General features: G+C 37.0%; 1 protein-coding gene and 2 pseudogenes across 1 annotated transcript; all 3 read left to right on the plus strand.

The window, feature by feature from the left end:
• Positions 1 to 381: 381 nt before the first annotated feature.
• LOC142534654 (obg-like ATPase 1) lies at positions 382 to 7,278 on the plus strand. The gene is made up of 12 exons (XM_075641509.1): positions 382 to 636; positions 796 to 963; positions 1,151 to 1,274; positions 1,417 to 1,508; positions 1,761 to 1,859; positions 2,220 to 2,333; positions 3,314 to 3,378; positions 3,836 to 3,952; positions 4,098 to 4,173; positions 5,105 to 5,197; positions 5,918 to 5,968; positions 6,995 to 7,278. The coding sequence occupies exons 1-12, from the start codon at positions 550 to 552 to the stop codon at positions 7,091 to 7,093; spliced, it is 1,185 nt and encodes a 394-aa protein (XP_075497624.1). The 5' UTR covers positions 382 to 549; the 3' UTR covers positions 7,094 to 7,278.
• A 1,990-nt stretch (positions 7,279 to 9,268) lies between these two features.
• Positions 9,269 to 13,974, plus strand: LOC142534662 (LRR receptor-like serine/threonine-protein kinase GHR1; annotated as a pseudogene).
• A 672-nt stretch (positions 13,975 to 14,646) lies between these two features.
• On the plus strand, positions 14,647 to 21,544 carry LOC142537827 (small RNA 2'-O-methyltransferase-like; annotated as a pseudogene).

Genomic DNA, 21,544 nt, shown 5'->3' on the forward strand with positions numbered 1-21,544 from the left:
CATCGATAACATGAAAAGAATTTCATTATAATATTTTATGGTGTACAATCACTCACTGTGTTTTCAAAAAGACCACACACTTTCTTAATACATAAAACAAATACCTCATAAATATTATAAAACTAAGCACTCAAATGTTAAAAGATGAGAGATGATTCGATGAAAGGATACTCTGAAATAAGGGAAGGGAGCTTTATTTATAAAATTCCTTGTCCGTGTGAAAAAATACAAAATCGAACCGAGAGATCACCCTAATTGAACAAATGGATAATATCTAGAGATCCATGTGCAGGCCCAATGACGAGACGGGATAGTCCATAAAGATCAAAATTATCCATTTGTATTCTACAATCGACAGCGATATAAATTTCCTCATGATCGGATTATGTTGGTCGCGAGTCAAGTTTCCTTTTCGGGTCCAATTGTAGCGACAACGGACTAATCCGTCTCTTATAAAACCCTAGACATCCTAACAGTTGGCTCCCTCCAGTTCGCACGGAATCTCGTATTCTACTGCAATTGTTTTCTCGATTGATTCCGGTGAAGAATATGCCTCCCAAAGCTGCGAAGTCGAAGGAAGCTCCAGCGGAGAGACCCATCCTTGGGCGCTTTTCTTCTCATCTTAAAATTGGAATTGTGAGTAATTTCTTTTAGATGTCGCTGTTCGGATAAGTGACATATATTCTGTTTTTTGAGCTTCCGCTGGGAATTACTTTGGCTGTATATATACGCGTGGATTGGAATTAATCTTATGTAATTATCTTCGCACAATTTTCAAGAGTTCTTGTTTTTCAGGTTGGGTTGCCTAATGTGGGGAAATCAACACTCTTCAACACTCTTACGAAGTTATCCATTCCCGCCGAAAACTTTCCCTTCTGTACTATTGAGCCCAACGAGGCTCGTGTTAATGTTCCCGATGAACGATTTGAATGGCTCTTGCAACTGTACAAGCCAAAGAGTGAGGTCGTCACTCTTAACTGACAATTTTGTGGCTTTTAACAATGGATCATGCCGTGTGTTCTGATTTTTCGATTTTATAAACGGATATGAGATGCATGTATCCCTTTAGTGGTTGCCAGTAAATTACATTCCTTTTATTTGACTAGACTAAGCATTTCCCACATCTGACCCAATTATTTTTACCGTTTAGGTATCTGCTTTTTTAGAAATTCACGATATTGCTGGACTTGTTCGTGGTGCTCATGAAGGACAAGGACTAGGGAACAATTTCTTGTCTCATATCCGTGCAGTTGATGGCATTTTTCATGTCTTACGTAAGTGGTGATGGGTGATCTCACCGTGGAATTTGTTTTAGCAAGCTTGAACCCTCAGTTGTTGTGGAATTAAATAATGCAGCTAATTGGATCTAGACATCTGCTGGGAAACATTTCCTCTTACAATGATCGGGTATTGTAGGTGCATTTGAAGATCCTGACATCATTCATGTAGATGACTCTGTCGATCCTGTCAGAGATCTGGAGGTTATAAGCGCAGAATTGCGGCTCAAGGTAATTTTGATAAAATTTTGGCATTAAGATTACTTTGCCTTGTCTTTAGGATTTTGTTAACTGGCATTGAACTTTGTAGTAGTTGTGAAAACTCTTATATTACTCTCACTCTCCATTGGTGGGGAAATATGATTAACCTTCGGGCAACTTAAATTGATTCAAGCTTCTTCACGTAGATGTAACTTCTTTGCTATCAGGGATTTCTTCAGTTTTCTGAATATCAAAACTTTGAAATGTTGTGCATGACCCAAGGATCTTGAGTTCATGGAGAGGAGAATTGAGGATGTTGAAAAGAGCATGAAGAGGAGCAATGACAAGCAACTGAAAATCGAGCATGAATTGTGTCTACGGGTTTGTATACTATTTCAGTTTTTCTGGCATGAAGTGTAGGATGCTAATCAACTGTATTTTACACTATATAGTGCAGTTTGGATATTGAAGTGATTAAAGAAGTAATCTGCTTTACTGAGTCGAAAGCCTCTTCTTATCTGTGCTTTTAGAGAATCAAGGATGTTTATATATCTGTCAATTTAGTTTTTTTAGTGCTTGTGATTTGCTGTGTCTGAGTGTAGAGATGTGGTATATATGCTTTATGATGCATATCTGCATTAACAGTTGAAACAAAAATATCGGTAATATTTAGCTGTACTCGAAAGTATTATTGCCATTTTGAAATATCCGATTAAATCTTGATAATTCATGGGTTCACAGGTCAAAGCTTCGCTGGAGGAGGGAAAAGATGCTCGCCTGGTGGAGTGGAAAGCTGCTGATATTGAGATCTTGAATACTTTTCAACTGCTCAGTGCCAAACCCGTTGTTTATTTGGTCAGTAAATCATATAATGCACTGCACCAAATGAAAAAAATGTTAAAGATGCATGTGGTTGGGTCTTTGTTTTTGGTAAGTGATAGCTATTTATTTCCAGACCTGCTAATATTGTGTTTTTGTTTTTCCAAGCCTGCTAATTTTGTGTTTTGTTTTATATGTTCATGGCTATTTTATTTCCAGTCATCCCTTTTTCCAAAGCTTCCTTAAATAGACATATCTTTAACTGATATGTAGCATTCATGGAAATCAACAGCCACTTTGTGTGTTTCTCAAGGGACTTGTGTCATTTTGACATATAACTTGTAACTTATTACGAGGATCAAATAGGAAATAATGAAATCTATCACCTTTTTTTTTATCATACCTTTAGTCATCTTTGAAAAATTTTGTACCTTAAAAATACCAATATTTTATGTCTTCTGTAACTTTTTTCATTTCACTCAATGCAGGAGTGGAAATAACACATTTTTACTAGACAATAGATATATCTTTTTGGGGCAAGACTAGGAATATCTGACCATGTTATTTAGCTAACAGTGGACAACTCAGTCCCAAATGTCGTCTTCAAATAATTTATGCTGTTCTTAATCTAAAATGAATCTCAAAGTTTTTTCTTCTATGGACATGAATTTTCATGCAGTGAAGATGGTTATGAACATGCTTGTGTATTTTGTTCTTTCTAAATTTATTTGCAAAAAATGTGAACTATCTTAGGCTGATGAAATCCATCTGATAGATTAATCTTTCGCCTCCTTGAGAAAAAAATGTGCTAATCGATTACACATCTCTAGTTGTTACACTATTCATTTTTCCTGCATTTCCACCTTAGGTCATGGGAATACACTTTATTGTATGTACAGGATTTCAAGTGTTTCGATGCATATTCCCAATTTTTCTCTTCTGTCATTGATTTGTATTTTCCTGTTATTCCTTGTTAAAATTCCCCATTTCTATGTGTTGGCCTTGATTGGAAACAGGTTAACATGAATGAGAAAGACTATCAAAGAAAAAAGAACAAATTTCTTCCAAAGATCCACGCCTGGTAAATAAGTTTACTATGCTTCCAATGTTCATTGTATCTCTGCACGTGTACAAAAAATTCGTTCCTATAATAGGAAGTTTTTCAAAACAGAAGCCCAGCCTTTCTGATTTTGAATATTGTGGTTTTAGATTTGGAAATTTTTTAAGTGTGGCTGCAAATTGTGAAATGAATCAATACAGATTACTTCTTCTAATAAATTCATAATTTATTTGATGATTTGCGTGTTTTAAATTAATAAACGGCCTTCACCTTCTGAAGTCAATAAAAAGTGACTAATTTCTGGGCATTTCCTTTCTCATTAGTTTGTCTGTTACCCTTATTTTCTTGAGATTTTTTTGCTTAGCTTTTATTTTATCATTACAGCTTTTAACTATTATCTCCCCAGGTTTTAATTTATCAAGATTTTTTTTTTAATTTTTCCTGTGTCTTTTAAGAATTATCCTTTGTTATTTTGTAGGGTGCAGGAGCATGGTGGTGAAACCATAATCCCTGTCAGCTGTGCCTTAGAGAAAAATCTTGCTGATATGTCCCTAGATGAAAATGTGAAGTATTGTGCAGAGAACAAGGTACAAAGGTTCGTTCAAGATCATTTTACTTTCTTAATGTGGGATTTTTTACAGTCTTCATCATAGGAAATTATAATAAGATGTTTTCATAAGCATGTATAGTGAAAAGTTTGACTTGACAAAGTTGACATGAAATTTTTATGCTACGTATAGTTCCCTTACGAAGATCATAAAGACTGGATTTTCAGCCATTAATCTCATTTACTTTTTCACAGCAGGACCAGATGAGGTATTTCACAAAACTTTTTGTTGCGTTAACGTTATTTGCTTGTAAGCAATATTTTTTTGGTTGATTTATCTTGAGTCATCGGAACTGTGTTCTAATTATGTGTCAGTGCCTTACTTTGAAGGAAATTGTTATTTGATTGAATGAAATACTAAATTAGAAGTACCTGTCAGCTGATATGATGTATTGTCGGCTTGCCATTCACTCGTTATTGGGTGGTGGAAATTATCGATAAGTGCCACATAGTTTTAGAAAATAAAAGTCCAATCTAAAAAAGCAGAAAAGTGTTGGTTGGACACACTGCCCCTTTAGTTGTACTTTCATTGCTCATCATAATCATTAATTTTAACAGTTACACAATCACCGGCGAAAGCACATGACATAATACCATTGAATCCCCCTTCGATCTGTTTCTTTTCGAATATATAGCTGCACTGTTCCGAATACGAGGAAACTGACTGGATCACTGCTGTTAGTTTGTGGAGAAAAGCAACATATACCTGAGAAAAGGTTTCTGGCATGGTCACAACCTGTGGAATATTGAAGAACGTGCTCTCTGGCAATTTTTTCTCCGTTGATATACTTTCTCAGCTTGATCAAACATTCAAGGACTTATTTGATACACAACCTTTTTTAATGTAATCGAGACACTATGTTTGTGACATTCATTAAAAGCACATACTTCGAAGAATAATGTAACATGGCCCCCTTGAAGCAATGATTCCTGGTTGTTTGAGGAAGGGCGTGCATCTTTTATTTCTTTAATCGCTTAATTTCTCACTAGTTCATGTGACCTGTACAAACCTTTTTTTAAAATACAGCTAAGGTCCCAAATTCTTTATTTGATATTTACCTTTCAAATCATAATAAAATGCAAGCATTGGCTGATGTTTTTCTTTCTGGCCATAACAAGATTGAATTTGCTCTCATGCAGGTAAAGTGCTGGCAAATTCGTCGACAGACAAAAGCCCCCCAAGCTGCAGGAACTATTCATACTGATTTTGAAAAGGGCTTCATCTGTGCTGAGGTAGTTACATGCTTTTACCGTTATTTATTGACGCATGTTCATATTCTCTAAGACCTTTACGTGAAGTATCGCCATACATAGTTTATTTTACTGTTTCCAATTTCACTTGTTTATTTTCTTTCCTTTTCCGCATTCAGCATTCGCTTGTTCTGACTTCTCTTTTATCTACTTACATGATATACGACTAATGTGTGCCTCAATGGAACTTTACATACCATTCATTTTGGTATCTGAATGGATCCTTATGTGCCATCTATTTTGCACCCACGAGATTTGATTTTATACCTGATATTTTCAATTAGTTTAAATTGATCTGTACCTACCATCTGTTTTGTTCCCGTAAGCTTGAGTTTTAAACTTAATTGCATTTTTGGGGAGTATCGGTAGTACTTTGAGACAACCTAGTTCTAAGTGTTTCCTTTGAATTCTGGTATTTTGATCTAATATTATGTCTCCTGTATGGTCGTAAAGATTGAAATACCATTGATCAATGTTGCTTATCGTGCCCCTTTTTTTTCTCAAGAGTTGGTTTGCATGATTGTATGTGTTGGCACTTGTTTTATCTAATAGGAACGCAGTGGATGGAATATTCTTTTGTTCTAAGATAACGCATATTATTGTGTGATCCTTGATATTGGTAATATTTATCAGGTGAAATTCGTGACATGAGTTGTGCCATCATGTGTGCTCATATGTCATTGGTCTTGTAATATATTTTAGGTTATGAAATTTGAAGATCTGAAGGAACTTGGCAGTGAGGCTGCCGTAAAGGTATATCTCCGTTTAAAAAGTATTAATAATTCGTTGAATGGCGGTTGTGTCTTATTTGATAATTTCTTTTATAAAATCATCCACCATGCTATTATTTAATTATTTATCTATTTATTTAAGGTGGTCTCGTAGTCATGGTTCTAAAATAACGTGGGTGGGCGCTCCCTAGACTTTGTTGCTGCTTCCTTCTGTTTATTTCCTTTAACAATGATAAAGATCTATTCATTGCCCGGTCATTCTTCATATTAGAAAGACTTCCATGCAGTGCGTAGATTTTGAGAATGGCAATCTCCATTTCCATTACCCAATGTGGAATTTGATTATGGGTGTAAACGAACCGAATCGGGCGAAAAATGAAGAAAATTTAAGACTCAAAATAGTTCCATCTGAGTTAGAGTTCGATTCGAAGCTCAAATTTTTTGGCTTGGACTTGGTTCGAATTAAAGCTCGAGTACAACTCGAAAGATTCAAACACGTTTGTTAACTATTCTAACTATCGCTTGAAAATAAGTACTCGAATTAATCAAAATTTGTTTACAAATACAAATATAAAGTTGTATTACATATTAAGAATCACGAGCTCTGTAGTTTATGGTGTAAACGAACCGAGTCGGTTCGCAAGCATTTTGAACTGACAATATTTGATTCGTATTTGGGCTGAACTGGAACATGTTCAAACATTTTTCAATCCAAACTTGAACCCGAATTATTTTGTGTGATGGTTCGCGAGAGTCAGTTCGAAATGTTTGCGAACCGACTCGGTTCGTTTACACCCCTAAACTAGATACTCTGTAGTAGGGAACAATTACAATTTACAGTCCTCGTGAACACATGCGTAGTGACTAGCGAGAGAGACATGTATTGATTTCTCTCAAGAGTATTGGTAAGACAACCCTCACAATTTCTGTTGACAATTGATGTAATGCGCGGCACAAGTTGATTCGTTGATTTTTCATGTAATTCTCTGGTCTTTGTATTTCAGATCTGTAACTGTACATTCACTTATTCTTCTTTGTGTTTGCACAGGCTGCCGGAAAGTACCGGCAGGAGGGGAAGACGTATGTTGTCGTAGATGGAGACATTATTTTCTTCAAATTTAATGTTTCTGGTGGCGGTAAGAAGTGAGATATCTCGTCACATCCATTTTTAACGCCAATTTAAGTGGTTAAAATAATGGATACAAATTTACTTGTGAGATCTCTTATGCCTCTTACGAGGTTTGTAAAATTACGGCATCTTCCCTTGAAAAAACCGTGGTTAGACTGAATTTTGTTTGTTTTGGCTATTCGAAATCCATAATATATTCCTGATTTCGAGCCTTGTGGACTTTGCCAAGATCCATATAATTAACTTCTTTTGTTTAGATAACTCCTTTTCACATAATTTGCATTGGAACTTTCTATGGAGAAAAAAAAACGAGGTTACAGAAAATAAAACGTGTCTCGTCGTGTGATATTGGAGTAAGCTTAATCCCAATCGTTGGGCAAGTTACAGAACGAGGTTAATTAAAAGAATCCGAGGCCACGTTTGGTTTGCAAACTAATGTGTGAAGTCTGTACACCGATTTATGGCATGCTTGAAAAAGAAACGTCAAACAGTGATCTGATTTTATTGAAGTGTTGTTTTAAAAAAGGAGGCCCGGAAGTGTATCCTGTGCCAAATGTTTGGGACACTTGATCAATCCATTCCCCATCCTGCAGGGATTGGTTGGACCAGTAACACCAGACAAAACGTGCCGGACATTTATCAATCCTCCACCTAATTAACGTCCATATGTAGTTTATCATGTATTACTTATGTGATATAATTTCGAGAGAGCAACAGCCAAAGAAATATGTGCAGTGTTTTAGACAACTTTTTACGAACGCCTCTGTTTGAAAATGAATAATTTAGATTCCATTTGGTGATGTAAAGTTAACAGAGCACACGCTCACACGTGAATGTGTTCTCGTGGACTTGGGGGGAGCTGCGCGCACGATACTATATATACACACATATCGAGGACAAGAGGATGTCAACATTATCAAACCCTGGTCAGAAAGGTATTGGTGGGATCCGATTTAATGCAACTCAGCACATCAATTTTCACACACACAACTTTTACTAGAGACAAATGTTAATTTAATCACGTGAGGTGTATCTTGTATATGATTTTATTATTAAAATTATTAATTTTTATATTAAAATTTATTATTTTTTGTTTATAAATTCGTGATATCATTTTACCACAAATGTAATCTCTATTCTATATATCAAATCAATAAAATTTCTGATTTCTTCTGAGCATGCTCTCGTATACCATTGTACCAAGCATGACCTGAGTTTATATTAGTTTGGTTTGAATTTTTTTTTTTTGTTGTTTTTGAAAATAACATTTACTTATATCAAATAACACATTTCAAATCTGGTATTTTTTTCCCAAAATAAAACTGAAATGATACGTCAACTGAAACAAAATGGGACCATATACCGAGCTTCAGATTCAGTTTCAACTGAAATCTCCGAATTTTTTGTACTCTCTTTATAATACTTTTGTTCATCACTGCTATTTTATTAAATTTGAGATACTTAAATAATCAACTTTGATGTCATGGTCTGTTTTAATAATTATATATATTAATAAAATGTTAAAATTTTAATACAAATTATATGTAGTTCAGCGTATAGAATTTGTTTTTTGATGTTTAGGTTATATGTTCAATTCTCGCTGATGTAATTTTTTTATTCTTTTATTTTTCAATTTATTTTTTAATTTATATATCAAAATTACAGTGTATCGCTATTTCTTATAATTATATTTTGATCATCATTTAAATATAAATCAAATGAATTATAAAAAAATATTATATGAGCATGCAACGCGTGCATCGGTGCACTAGTTTGAAGAAAAAATTTCAACCACGTTAGATAAACTTCACAAATTTTCCTAAAAGAATTAGATGAATACAAACAAATTGTATAACGAAATTAAAAAATTTCGAATTTGATTACGATCTAATTTCGATTTTTCTGTTTAATCGATGTTAAGTCTACACATGAGATTTTCAAATGATAGACTAAACAATTTTTTCGCTTTTGATCTAATCGTTATATATCTCATTTTCTTTACATTTTATTTTCTCCTCTTGTCGTTTCAATTTCAAAATTTAATAAATTTCATTTAAATTTTTTTTTAAAAAAAGTATTTTATTATTTAATTTTTCTACTCATGATAATTAATCAAGTGACTTACGAACTATATTGAAGCATGAATGAACGTTAAATCACGACGAATGCAACATTTCCAAACAAACGTAATCAATGGGTATTTTGTCTGTTTGGAGAGAGAAAGCAGTAGCTTTATCCGCAGAGCGTGCTTCGTTTTCAATAACAATATCAGCAAAGAAAAGACAAATTGCACACTCACCCATAAATGTTTTTTTAGGGTTCTGAAAAGCAATTTTTTTTGGTGGGTTTTTGGATTGCATTGTCTTTAATGCACCTGCGGTGCAGATTTGAAGACCTTCCACCCCATACTTCGCCAGCCTCATTTTTTGGTTCGGTTTTGGACTGGGCTGAAAAGGCTAAAAATTTGAGATTTTTTAGTACAGTGGTTAAGTTGCCCCCCAACCCCCACCACTGGTAGGGGTTTCAATCTTTCTTTGTCACGGGGGCTCTATCTTGAGGTAGAGAGGGCTGCTCACCTTTCGTCTGGTTAGATCTCAGAAAGTGACTTTAAAATGCAGTCATTTCATGTTTTGCCATGTTCTACATGCTAGGCAAACTTTGTTTTTCTTTCAGCGTAGCTCGGGAGTGTTTCCTAGTTAGAACAAGCGCTATTTAATGCTTGTGCTACTGTTAGTAATGAAGTATCGTTTGGGCCGTATGTTCTGTTAGTAAAGGTTAAAAAATCTATTTGGGTGATTTTTGTTGGAGTTCTGCACGTTTGTCATCCAACTCATTGGGCTGAACGGTTGGATCTTGAATGCTGGGTGATCCAGTGCATTTCCTTAACGCGAAATCTTTATACCATTTTCTTGGCTTAGAGGTTAGAATGTGGATAGTTAGGCTTTTCATGGTTGGTTTTTGCTTTGTCTGTGCACTGGGGCAGCTACCTTCCCAGGATATTCTGACTCTGCTTGAGTTCAAGAAAGGAATCAAGCATGATCCAACAGGTTTTGTGCTTGATTCGTGGAACGATGAATCTATTGATTTCAATGGGTGTCCTGCATCCTGGAACGGGGTTATGTGTAATGGTGGTAATGTTGCAGCTGTTGTTCTTGACAATGTGGGATTGACTGCGGACACAGATTTGGGCGTCTTTACAAATCTGTCCAATGCTTGTCAAACTTTCAATCTCCAACAATTCAATATCGGGGACGCTGCCTGCCAGGCTTGGCGACTTCAAGAATCTTGATATCTTGATATTTCTGACAATTTATTTTTCTCGTCATTGCCACCTGAAATTGGTAAAATGGGTAGCGTGAGAAACCTCTCTTTGGCGGGAAATAATTTTTCTGGTTCGATCCCGGATTCCATTTCTGGACTTTCCTCCATTCTTTCTTTAGACATGAGCCGCAACTCCCTTTCTGGGCCATTGCCCTCATCTTTGACGAGGTTGAGAGATGTGGTGTATCTTAACCTTTCATTAAATGGCTTCACAAAAAGTATCCCTAAAGGTTTTGAACTGATGAAACAGCTTGATGTGCTTGACTTGCACGGAAACATGCTTGATGGTAAATTGGATCCTGTATTTCTGCTAGCTACTTCAGCCAGTCATATGATCTTAGTGGGAATTTACTTGGGAGTGCTGCTGAAGAGCATCAGAACTTTCTTGGGGTATTTCGTTGTCTGTGAAGCATTTAAATTTAAGTCACAACCAATTGGCAGGATCACTTGTCAATGGTAGTGTGGCGCAAACTTTGGGACTATGGAGGTTCTTGATTTGAGCTACAATCAATTGTCTGGGGTGTTGCCGGGGTTCAATTTTGTGTATGATCTTCAAGTCCTGAAACTTAGTAATAATAGATTTCTGGTTACATTCCTAACATCTTCTGAAGGGAGAGTCATTGGTGCTAACGGACTTGGACTTGAGTGGCAACAACCTCTCAGGTGCATATACTACTGTAAACTTTTAGCTGTCATCCAAATATTATCATAGCATCCTCTTATTCACTACTTCTGTGGTTGTGAAACAGTCTAATTTTGTTGTTTAGGGAAATTGACTCAGAGTCCCGTCAATCTTGCGATAACCACCTAACCTCTTTTGTTACTTTGACAGGGCCAATAGGTATGATCACATCAACAACATTGAACACCCTCAATCTCTCCTCAAATGTACTTTCTGGCGAGCTTCCACTGCTGATGGGAAGCTGTGCGGTAGTTGATCTTTCCAGAAACCAATTTGAAGGAAATTTGTCACGGTTGCTGAAATGGGGAAACATAGAAATTCTTGATCTTAGCCACAACAATTTGGTGGGATCCATTCCTGAGGTAACTGCTCAGTTTTTGCGGTTAAGTACCTGAACCTGTCCCACAACTCCCTGAATGGTTCTCTCCCAAAAGTCATTCTGCAATTCCCAAAACTCATGACCCTCGATTTCAGCTTCAACCATTTGGATGGACCACTTTACCTGCTCTTTTAACATCAGCTACTCTGAAAGAACTTCACCTTCAGAGCAACGTACTATCCGGTAGCATTAGTTTTTCTCCTCCCTCAAGTGATTCAAATCTCAGTGTTCTTGATATTTCTGATAATCAGTTGGATGGCTACTTCCCTGAGGGGCTTGGAAATTTTTCTTCTCTTCAAGTGCTTAATATGGGAGGAAACAAATTCTCTGGTTCTCTGCCTACTTCTATTGGTGGTTTGGGTATCTTAAATTCATTGGATATTTCTCGGAATCATTTTACTGGTCTGATACCCAAGAACTTGCCTAACACTCTCCAAAGCTTTAATGCATCGTATAATGATCTTTCTGGTGTCGTACCAGAAAATTTGAGGAAGTTTTCTCTATCTTCTTTCTACCCAGGCAATCCTCAGTTGCAGTTCCCTAATCCTCCTCCCAGTTCTGACCATATTCCAGCTGGAAATACAAGTAAGAAACATTTGAGAACTCTCATCATGGCGGTAGTAATAGCGTCCTGTCTGATTGCTATTATCATTTTGATCCTACTTGCACTTTTCATATATTACAAGTGTGTCTCGAAAAGGCTTTTGCCACATGAGACCGAAAAAAATGCCAGATACCAAACATCAACAAATACTTCAAGCTTTGGTGGAGGAGTCCGTTCAGGTGGGTTGGTTGTATCGGCAGAGGACCTTGTGAGATATCGAAAAGGATCGTCATTAGAGATAATTAGTCCCGATGAGAATATGGCTGCTGTAACCGGCTTCTCCCCATCCAAGCCCAGCCAATTCTCATGGTCGCCAGAATCAGGGGATTCCTTTACTGGAGAAAATCTTTCCAGACTGGATGTTAGATCTCCTGAGCAACTGGCTGGCGAGCTTTACTTTTTAGATGATACAATCTCATTTTCAGCTGGGGAACTATCAAGGGCACCTGCAGAAGTCCTTGGAAGAAGCAGCCATGGGACATCTTACAGAGCAACTATGGAGAACGGGTTGTTCTTGACTGTGAAGTGGTTGAGAGAAGGAGTTGCGAAGCAAAAAAAGGACTTTGCTAAAGAAGCTAAAAAATTTTCCAACATCAAACATCCAAATGTGGTTGGATTGAGAGGGTACTACTGGGGACCAACACAACACGAGAAACTTATTCTTTCAGACTACATATCTCCAGGAAGTGTTGCTGGTTTTCTCTATGGTAAATGTTGTATTCTGTACTCGAGCAATTTCTGCATGTCTTTGCTTATTTTATGTTTTTTTTCCTGATTTATGGGAAAATTCTAAAGTTGTCAATCTATCTCCTTTCACCCTCGTTTGGATGTCATCGAAATGTCTGCTTTCCTCAAATGACACCAGTTTTGTTTTGTGGAATCAAACTGATTGTGGTTTGGTTTCTATAGTTTCATGAAACTAATTTTTGTAGCTTAGTATATTTTGGCGACATCACTTGTATATACTCCCAAGAGCCAAAAAATATATAGGTGGTTACAAGTATGGGCACGAGGACGCTATCCTATAAAATGCATGAGGATCAAAAAGTCTACACTTCGTCTTTTTATAGTTGGAATATAATCGGTTACCTAGTACTTTCTTACCATCCCGTATCTGCAGATCGTCCGGGAAGAAAGGGTCCACCCTTGACCTGGGCCCAGAGGCTCAAAATAGCTGTTGATGTTGCACGTGGCCTGAACTATCTCCATTTTGATCGAGCCATTCCTCATGGAAACCTTAAAGCTACCATATACTACTAGATGGACCTGATCTCAATGCTCGAGTGGCTGATTACTGTCTGCACCGCCTTATGACCCAATCGGGCATCATAGAACAGATTCTTGATGCTGGGGTGCTGGGATACCGTGCACCTGAACTAGCTGCATCAAAGAAACCTCTACCCTCCTTCAAATCTGACATTTACGCCTTTGGGTGATCTTACTGGAACTTCTGACAGGGAAACGTGCAGGAGATGTAGTTTCTGGTGAAGATGGAGGTGTTGACTTGACCGATTGGGTTCGTTTGAGGGTGGCGGAAGGCCGAGGATCGGATTGTTTCGATTCTGTATTGAAATCAGAGATGGCAATCCCAGCAGCGGACAAGGGAATGAAGAATATTCTTGAAATAGCTCTAAGATGCATTCGTGCTGTATCTGAGAGGCCCGGCATTAAGACCATATATGAGGACCTTTCATCAATTTAGTTATGTTGTTTTGGTGGACGAAATGTGAATTGGGAATCAATTACCTCATTGAGTTCCCTCTTTGGTTAGATGAGATAGGAAACTAGAAGTTGTATTAGTTTTTCTCCAAAAAAACTGCTTTGATATCGAGTCTTCTCATTTGTACAAAAGTCCTCATCTGATGAATGAGATCCGAGTATGTTTGGTTTGTACTTTTATGTGCAGATGAATCACAATTGTTTCGCTCAAACTGTTTCTTGTCTGTGGTTTGGAATTGATTGAATCTATTAGAAAAGTTAACAAGAAATCATAAAGTTTACGCATGGTTACTATGAAGCTTCAAAATGTACAAAAATCAAACCTTTGAGAATTATCTAAATGAATATTAGTTGATTGTGAATTTCTGTTAAAAAATAAAAATTGATGAGTTCGTCATCCCTCGTCTCTTTTCAATTCGAAGTAAGCGTTCTCACCTTTTATCGTTCGTTCTTTCACTTGTGCGGTCTTAAATTCTTTGGTGTTCTTTTGCCCGTTGCCAGTTCTTGCATTTTTTTTGTCCACTCATCTGCTTGCGTGAAATTCAGTTCCCCGAATCTTGAATGAATTATCTTTTCAGAAAAAGGAATCTTGAATGAATTACATTCTACTGGTTTCGGTTTATAACTAGAGAACTGTTTTTTTTGCCGTGTAGTTTCACTGTCAATCATCATTGCCTGAAACTCAGTTCCCGAACCTTGAAGAAATCATTATGATTCTTTAATTAATAAGGTACGCCCGCCCTTCTTGCATGTAGTAAGTTTGTCGGTTGATGATCATTTTCTACTGAACTTTTTGATTAAATATTATGGTGGTTCCTATCGTACTGATGGATATGAGTTTATTGTTCAATTTATTAATCACAGAGAGTTGGATTCAAATGGCCGGAAAACATGGGATCTCGAATGGCAAATAACTTGATTAAAGCTGGATACAATGTCCTGGTTCATGATGTGTAATTTATTCATCTCTATATTTCCATCCTTGTTGCAGTATTCATGTATAAATTGGGTCTTGATTCATCATACGATTCTCAATCTATTGACAAATTGTTTTATAAATAAATGAAAGAAAAGCGACAGTTCTTGGGAGCACATAAATGTTGTAACATGATATTTTCTGTTCTATATTTGTCACAGAAACATTGATGTCACGCAGAAATACTCTGCAATGGGATTCTTACAAAAAAAATCATCTTTTGAAGTTGCAGAAGAATGTGATGTTGTAATCACTATGTTGCCATCTTCAACTCATGTAAGCTTTAAATCTAACTTGTGTTGATATAAATATATATCATCCAGTATTATAGAAACTCGTGGCTATATTCTTAGAATGAGTTAATTATATGATGCAAATCATGAAGAGAAGTATCAACATATTAGATGATGGAAAAGAATCAACCTAGGTTCAATTGTTGATGGTGTAAAATCATGAAAGAGGCTGCCATGTGAACTACTTCTCATGAACACAAACTAGTTCTCTTTTTTAAGGAAATGTATAATATTCAATCATTGAAGCTGTATAAACTATTTACAGGTTACTAGTTGGTCAGAATCGATACTTCATTGATTAACTTGATGTTGGTCAAATTTTTTACCTCCTGGATTTCTCATGTTCTCTTTCTCGTCGTATCTGATTATTAAAACTACCAGTGAAAGAAGAATGTCCAAAGAAGAGTGTCTAAGTCCTACTGCACACTTTTCCATTTGGATTCGATTGAACTATATCACAAGGTTTTAATTCTCATGTATATACCAGATTACCATCAAAATATCAAGTCCCCACTTATGAATTTAGTTGCACCTGATACACCCATCTTAACTGCTGATTAACTTTGGGACAAAGAGTCATCCATTTGTGTTTCATTTATACCCAGCTTATGTGTGCCATGTTAACCTGCTGCGCATCCTCTATTATTGGCCCAAACAGAAATGAGGAAACTTCTACCCATTGGCATTGAAGTTGCTTTGAGAATTTCTTTTGCTACCACCTATCTATCTATCTCAGTTCAGCCAGCATAAATTCCATGTTCTTGTATATTTCGGTGATGGATGTTTACACCGGACCAAAAGGTTTCCTTAGCGATGGAAATCTGCTCAGACCACAGCTGTTAATAGATTCCTCTACGATTGATCCTCAAACATCTAGAACAGTTTTTAAAGCCATTTCTCGTTGTAAATTAAGGAAGATAGAGCTATGTTATAATTTTTAACCATCGAATAGTTAATTCGTTTTCTTATTTTTGTTACTAAAAAATTTCACCATTTGATACACTATTATTATCGTTTATTGATTAATATATATGGGCTATAGGATATTTATTTGGTCCTCATACCTGGCCTTTCTAAACTTCCATTCTCATAAGAGAATATATGTTGATCTTTATGTCAAAGCAGCATTATTTTCCATCAAAATATGTCACGATGTTCTGATCCAGTGTACACATTGTTCTTTATTTGATGCAGAATACTGTAATTTGAATCTTTTACCATATAATAGTGGTTTGATATAATTTATAGTGCCTGTTCTCACAGAATCTTGTTAACAAAGTTGAAGTGCAAAACCTTTTCCTAGTTCTTTAAGAAACTTATTGCCTCTGATTTAATTTTTCGTCAGAGCAGGTTCTGTGAGTCAATACATATCCCTATTTTGCTATTTATATATTTACAGAATCTGCCATAGTTCGTGATCTGGTTGCACATATTTGTTTGGTTGTTGCGAGATCTGATTGCACATGTTCTTTATGTCTGCAAATAATGACAATGACAATGCATTAATTGTCATTAAGTCAACAAATGTTGGCTGGTATTTGTCAAAACGAGCTGCAGCAGAATTTGAAGACGGAAGACGCGCTTTCACTCCTCTTCACACGGACAAGGGGCTCTATAAGAGCTACCTCCCCTCATTCTGAAAAGCATCCCTTCTTCGAGTTTTCCTCTCATTCTACAAAACATTTGAGTGCTTAGTTCTATAATATTTGTACGATGTTTGTTCTCCTGTATTAAGAGAGTGTGTGTTCTATTTAGAAACACATTGAGTGAGTTGTACACCATAAAATATTATAGTTAAATTCTTTTCATCTTTCCCATGGTTTTTACTCTAATAATTTTTAGAGGTTTTCCACGTAAATCTCAGTGTCCGATTTATTCTTTATTTCATTTTCTGTTAATTGTTTGAATGACAATTTGGTTAACGTTTTCATAAGTAAACATATTTTAATTTGCATGCTATCCAGGTTGCCTGGGTACATGAATATGACGTGGAGTACTACCTTCTGATTATACTACCCGAGCTTTCATTCCCCGGGGTCAGCTGAGAGCCTGGCTCCTTCTGAATACTGGTCAGGTTGCTCGACTTTCTGGAACCCCGACTAAAGATGATCCGGCACCTCTTGGATTACCCGGATATCTCCGGAGGCATCACCACTCCCCCCCTTAGATAGTCGGGCTAGAGTCTTACTCGTTGTCCTGAACAATCCGAATGTGCTTTGGGCAGGAAATTTACTGTTATTTTGAATTCACGTGACGTAAGGCTGACGTCAGCCTTATGTGAGCCCTAGCAGTCGCCTTTTCACATACCCCGCACATTTTCCAAGGCGCATCTTGTCCATCCATTTACTTTGCAATTACGGTCAAGATCGATCACCCGCTGAGTGTATATAGTGATAACTTTCCTCCCTTTTTTCACCTTTACATCTTCATGGGGACAATTCTATGCTGATGCTTTGAGAACTTTCATGTTGCCTAATGACAGTTTTTTTTTCTCTCTTTGTCTAGGATACTTGTGAACAAGATACCTAACAGGGCATATAGATATATAGAGAGGCAATACTTACTGCTAAGTTGCCATTAGCATTTACTACAAGAAGCAATTGGAGGGGTTCCTTGCTAAGAGACATACTTTGTACGATCTGTCGTTTTCATCATTTATCTGAACCTGTTTTCTCTGTTCAATTAATTTCATCGGATTCATCACAAGATTTACCTGGATCCCATAAAAAGCTGAAGTTATGGAGGCTGATACAGAAGAAAAGTGGGAAGCAGGCCTTGATGCTAGCTGTGGCGATCTGATGGGATATATTGAAGCATCTAGCTGTGAAGTAAAAATATATTCCAAAAATCAGGAGTGGATCTTGCTATGCTCACCTCAACAAGCTTATAGAAAGCAGACCAATGCCATCCAAGTGCTGCTTTGAAAGTTCTATCTTGGTTGGATATATTTCTTGAAAAATCTGACACACCTTTGGAGAAGCTGAATGCAATTGGCCGAAAAACTTGACATTCACTTATCGCTTCGTTACTTCTCAGAGGAGTATCATGCCATTCTGTTCATAAACGTGGAATCACGATTGCTCAAGCTTGCAAACTATCGAATTATAGCTGCAGTAATGATGTAGTTAAAGATGAACCTTTTTTTGTTGTTATTGGGGGTGAAAATTCTGGAATTACTCCCTCAAATGGCTCTCTAGTTTCTGTATGTTACTCTGTTTTGTTGGTCACTGATGGACTGATATTCCACCATCCTCGGTGTTAATCTAGACACCAAGATTGTCTCCATTCCCGACCAAGTCCAATTCAACTCTCGTTTAATCTCCCCAAGTCATGTCCCAATGATAGAAACAGGAGGAGAATCTACACACCTCAGTAAGAGTTTGTAAGTATATTCTTGACGGAAAAAACTGCAAGTGGATGAAGACATTGTGAATTCTAACCTCAGCCACTAAATGAACCGGTGGTAGATCCCCGATCAGGTACTAGTCCATGTCTTAATATTCCAATTGCAGTAAAAAAAGGTGTGAGATCCCGTCAAAAAAAAAAAAGGTGTGAGATCTTGCACTCATCACCCTATTTCTAACTTGTATGTTACTCAAAGTTATCCACTGCATTCATGCCTTTACCTCGACTTTTGCAGTGAAACGGTGGAACTTGGGTAATACCAAAAGGGAAATTGCGTTGGAATGCAAAGCTGTTTACAGTCAAGTAGTAGGCAGACGGTTCAATTGAAAGACAAAAGCGCTAAAGGAGTCATTCAACCTATGGCATTGATTATACCGAGATATTCACACCAGTTGCCAACTCAACACTGTTAGATTCTTCTTTCTTTAGCAGCGAACCTTGACTGGCGACTAAATCAGTTTCATATAAAAAAAAGCTTTCTTGATGGTGAGCTCGAGAAGACGTCTATATGAGTCAACCTCCAGAATATGAAAAAGATTTGGGAAACAGACTGTTTAGAAGCTTAACAAAACTCTTTATTGGTTGAAACGGTCCACCAAGTGCATGGTTTAACAGGTTTTCCAAGGCAATCAAAAAATTGAATATAGCCAGGGACAAGAAGATCATACCCTCTTGTCAACCATTCAAAGGAAGAAAGCATCACTATCCTTATAGTTTACGTTGATGACATCATTGTACGGGGAATGATCGGCAAGAGTGTGAAGATATCAAGTCGATGATGGCTAAAGGAATTCGGAGTCAAAGATCTTGGAACTACTGAAATACTTTTTAGGGATGGAAATTGCTGGTAGTCAAAGAGGTATTTCAGACCTAGTAAAACTCCAATTGGAGTTGGGAAACAAGAAGAGGATTGCGAAGGCAAACCGGTGGATAAAAGAAAGGATATCAGCTTCTTGTTGGGAAACTTATCTGTCTGTCTCACACTCGCCCAGATATTGCTTTTGCAATAAGATTAGTAAGTCAGTATGCACTCCCCATGTCAAGGTCGTCTAGATGCCGTATATAGAATCTGAGATACTGAAGCAACTCCTGGGAGAGGTCTCTTCTTCGCAAAAACCAGTGATCGAGGGCTGATAACCTTCGCTGATGCAGATAGGGCTGAGTCGATCACTGACAGAAGATCAATTTATGGATATTGCACTACAGTTGGAAAATTCGGTAACTTGGCACAGTAAAGAACTGTTGCAAAAAGTAGTGCGGATGTTAGAGTACAAAGCCATGGCTCGAGGAGTATGTGAACTCATTTGGACAAGACGACTGATGGAAGAAATTAAAGATAAAAGTCGAGGATCCTTACAGCTTTATTGTGACCATAAATCAACAATCAACACAGTTAATAATCATGCTCATCAGCACAGAACAAAACACGTAGAAGTTGATCGACACTTTGGTCAAAGAAAAAGTTGGAGCAAGACATGATTATTGTTGAATACGTGCTCACATCTCACCAACTTGCTGATTAGAATGAGCTCATGAGTTCCTTGTAGGCAAGCTTGGCCTTATCAACATCTACAACCAAGTTTGAGGGGGAGTGAAATTGGAATGAATCCGATCAAATATTTATAATATCTTATTTCAGTCAATTGTGCTTTAATAGGATAAATTATGTATTTTGTAGCTTTTATTTTTTGTAGGACAATATTTGTTGGGGCCTAAAGTAGTGAGATTAGTTGTAGCCTTGTATTATATAAATTGTGAATTGTACGATGCAGAATTTATGAGAATAATTTTCTTCTCTCAATTTCTTCTTCAACTACCATGTTGTTTTTGGCAGGAAGCTGCAAATTGGAGTACAATATAACTCTATTGCGGGTGACAGAACCATTGGAAGAGAGAATGGAGCAAGCTTTATTCAGTCCTCCTCTGTCGAAGCAGCGTGTTGAATTTGCAGTAAGCCATATTAAAGAATTTTCTGTGTCCCTTTGGTATCAGCTGATATACTGCATACTTGGTTCCAGCTATAATGTTTTGGGATTTGGGACTGATTCACTTTCATTGCAGGTTGATTTTGGTTGCGGTTCTGGATGCTTATTGGATTCTTTGCTATTATATCTATTTCTCTGGAAAAAATTGTAGGTGTTGATATATCGCGGAGAAGTCTTGCACAAGCAGCGAAGGTAAGTAGCATTGACTGTGTGGCATCTAAAGCTGTATAATGCTTTTGTTGTCATGTCAACAATATTTCTCTCTGTAGGTCTATTTTTTGTTTCAGTTTGATGCTGTGTCTAGCCAGGGAGGTTTATGACTTGCAGTTACATATATGATCTATTCCAGTTAGTTCTCTGGGCCGACTGTGCCCATTTAATCTAATACTTGTGGCAAATTACAAATAATCTTTCTACGATTGCAGTCATTGCACACAAAAGTAAACAGCTTATTGGATACCAAGGATGCATCTAGTGTGATCAAGTCTGCGGTGCTATATGATGGCTCAATCACGACATATGACTCTCGATTGCATGGATTTGATATTGCAACTTGCTTGGAGGTACTTGTTTCTCCTTTCTCACTTTGTCTCTGCTATGATTCCTATTTCTCGCATTCGTCTTATTTCTGATTTGCTAAACCTGGAAAATCAATGACTCTAAAAGGTGATCGAACATATGGAAGAGAAAGATGCGTGTTTATTTGGCGATGTAGTCCTCAGTTCTTTCTGTCCCAAGATTCTTATTGTCTCTACCCCAAACTACGAGTACAATGTCATTCTTCAGGGATCTACGCCACAAAGCCAAGAAGAGAATACAGACGAAAAACATCGAGCCCGGAGATGTAAATTCCGAAATCATGACCATAAATTTGAATGGACTAGATCACAATTCAATCATTGGGCATCTGATATGGCTGATAGGCATAATACAGTGTTGCATTTAGTGGAGTCTGCGGGTCTGCTGACGCTGAACCTGGTTTTGCGTCTCAAATCGCAATCTTTAGAAGGTATATGATGATGATCGGGAGGCAAAAATGGAGTTTGGTCATCAATATGTAGTGTCCTATGGGAGTGGAATATCGAAGAGTTGCTCCCTAAAAAGA

This window comes from Primulina tabacum, chromosome 2 (assembly GCF_025594145.1).
Source record: "Primulina tabacum isolate GXHZ01 chromosome 2, ASM2559414v2, whole genome shotgun sequence".
In the NCBI taxonomy this organism is placed as follows: domain Eukaryota; kingdom Viridiplantae; phylum Streptophyta; class Magnoliopsida; order Lamiales; family Gesneriaceae; genus Primulina; species Primulina tabacum.

Excerpts from the sequence above, each read along its gene's own strand:
- LOC142534654 (XM_075641509.1), top strand. The coding sequence starts at position 550 with ATGCCTCCCAAAGCTGCGAAGTCGAAGGAAGCTCCAGCGGAGAGACCC. Across the intron at positions 964-1,150 it reads TGTACAAGCCAAAGAGTGAG|GTATCTGCTTTTTTAGAAAT; the intron begins GTCGTCACTCTT and ends TTTACCGTTTAG. Across the intron at positions 3,953-4,097 it reads GCAGAGAACAAGGTACAAAG|TTCCCTTACGAAGATCATAA; the intron begins GTTCGTTCAAGA and ends TGCTACGTATAG.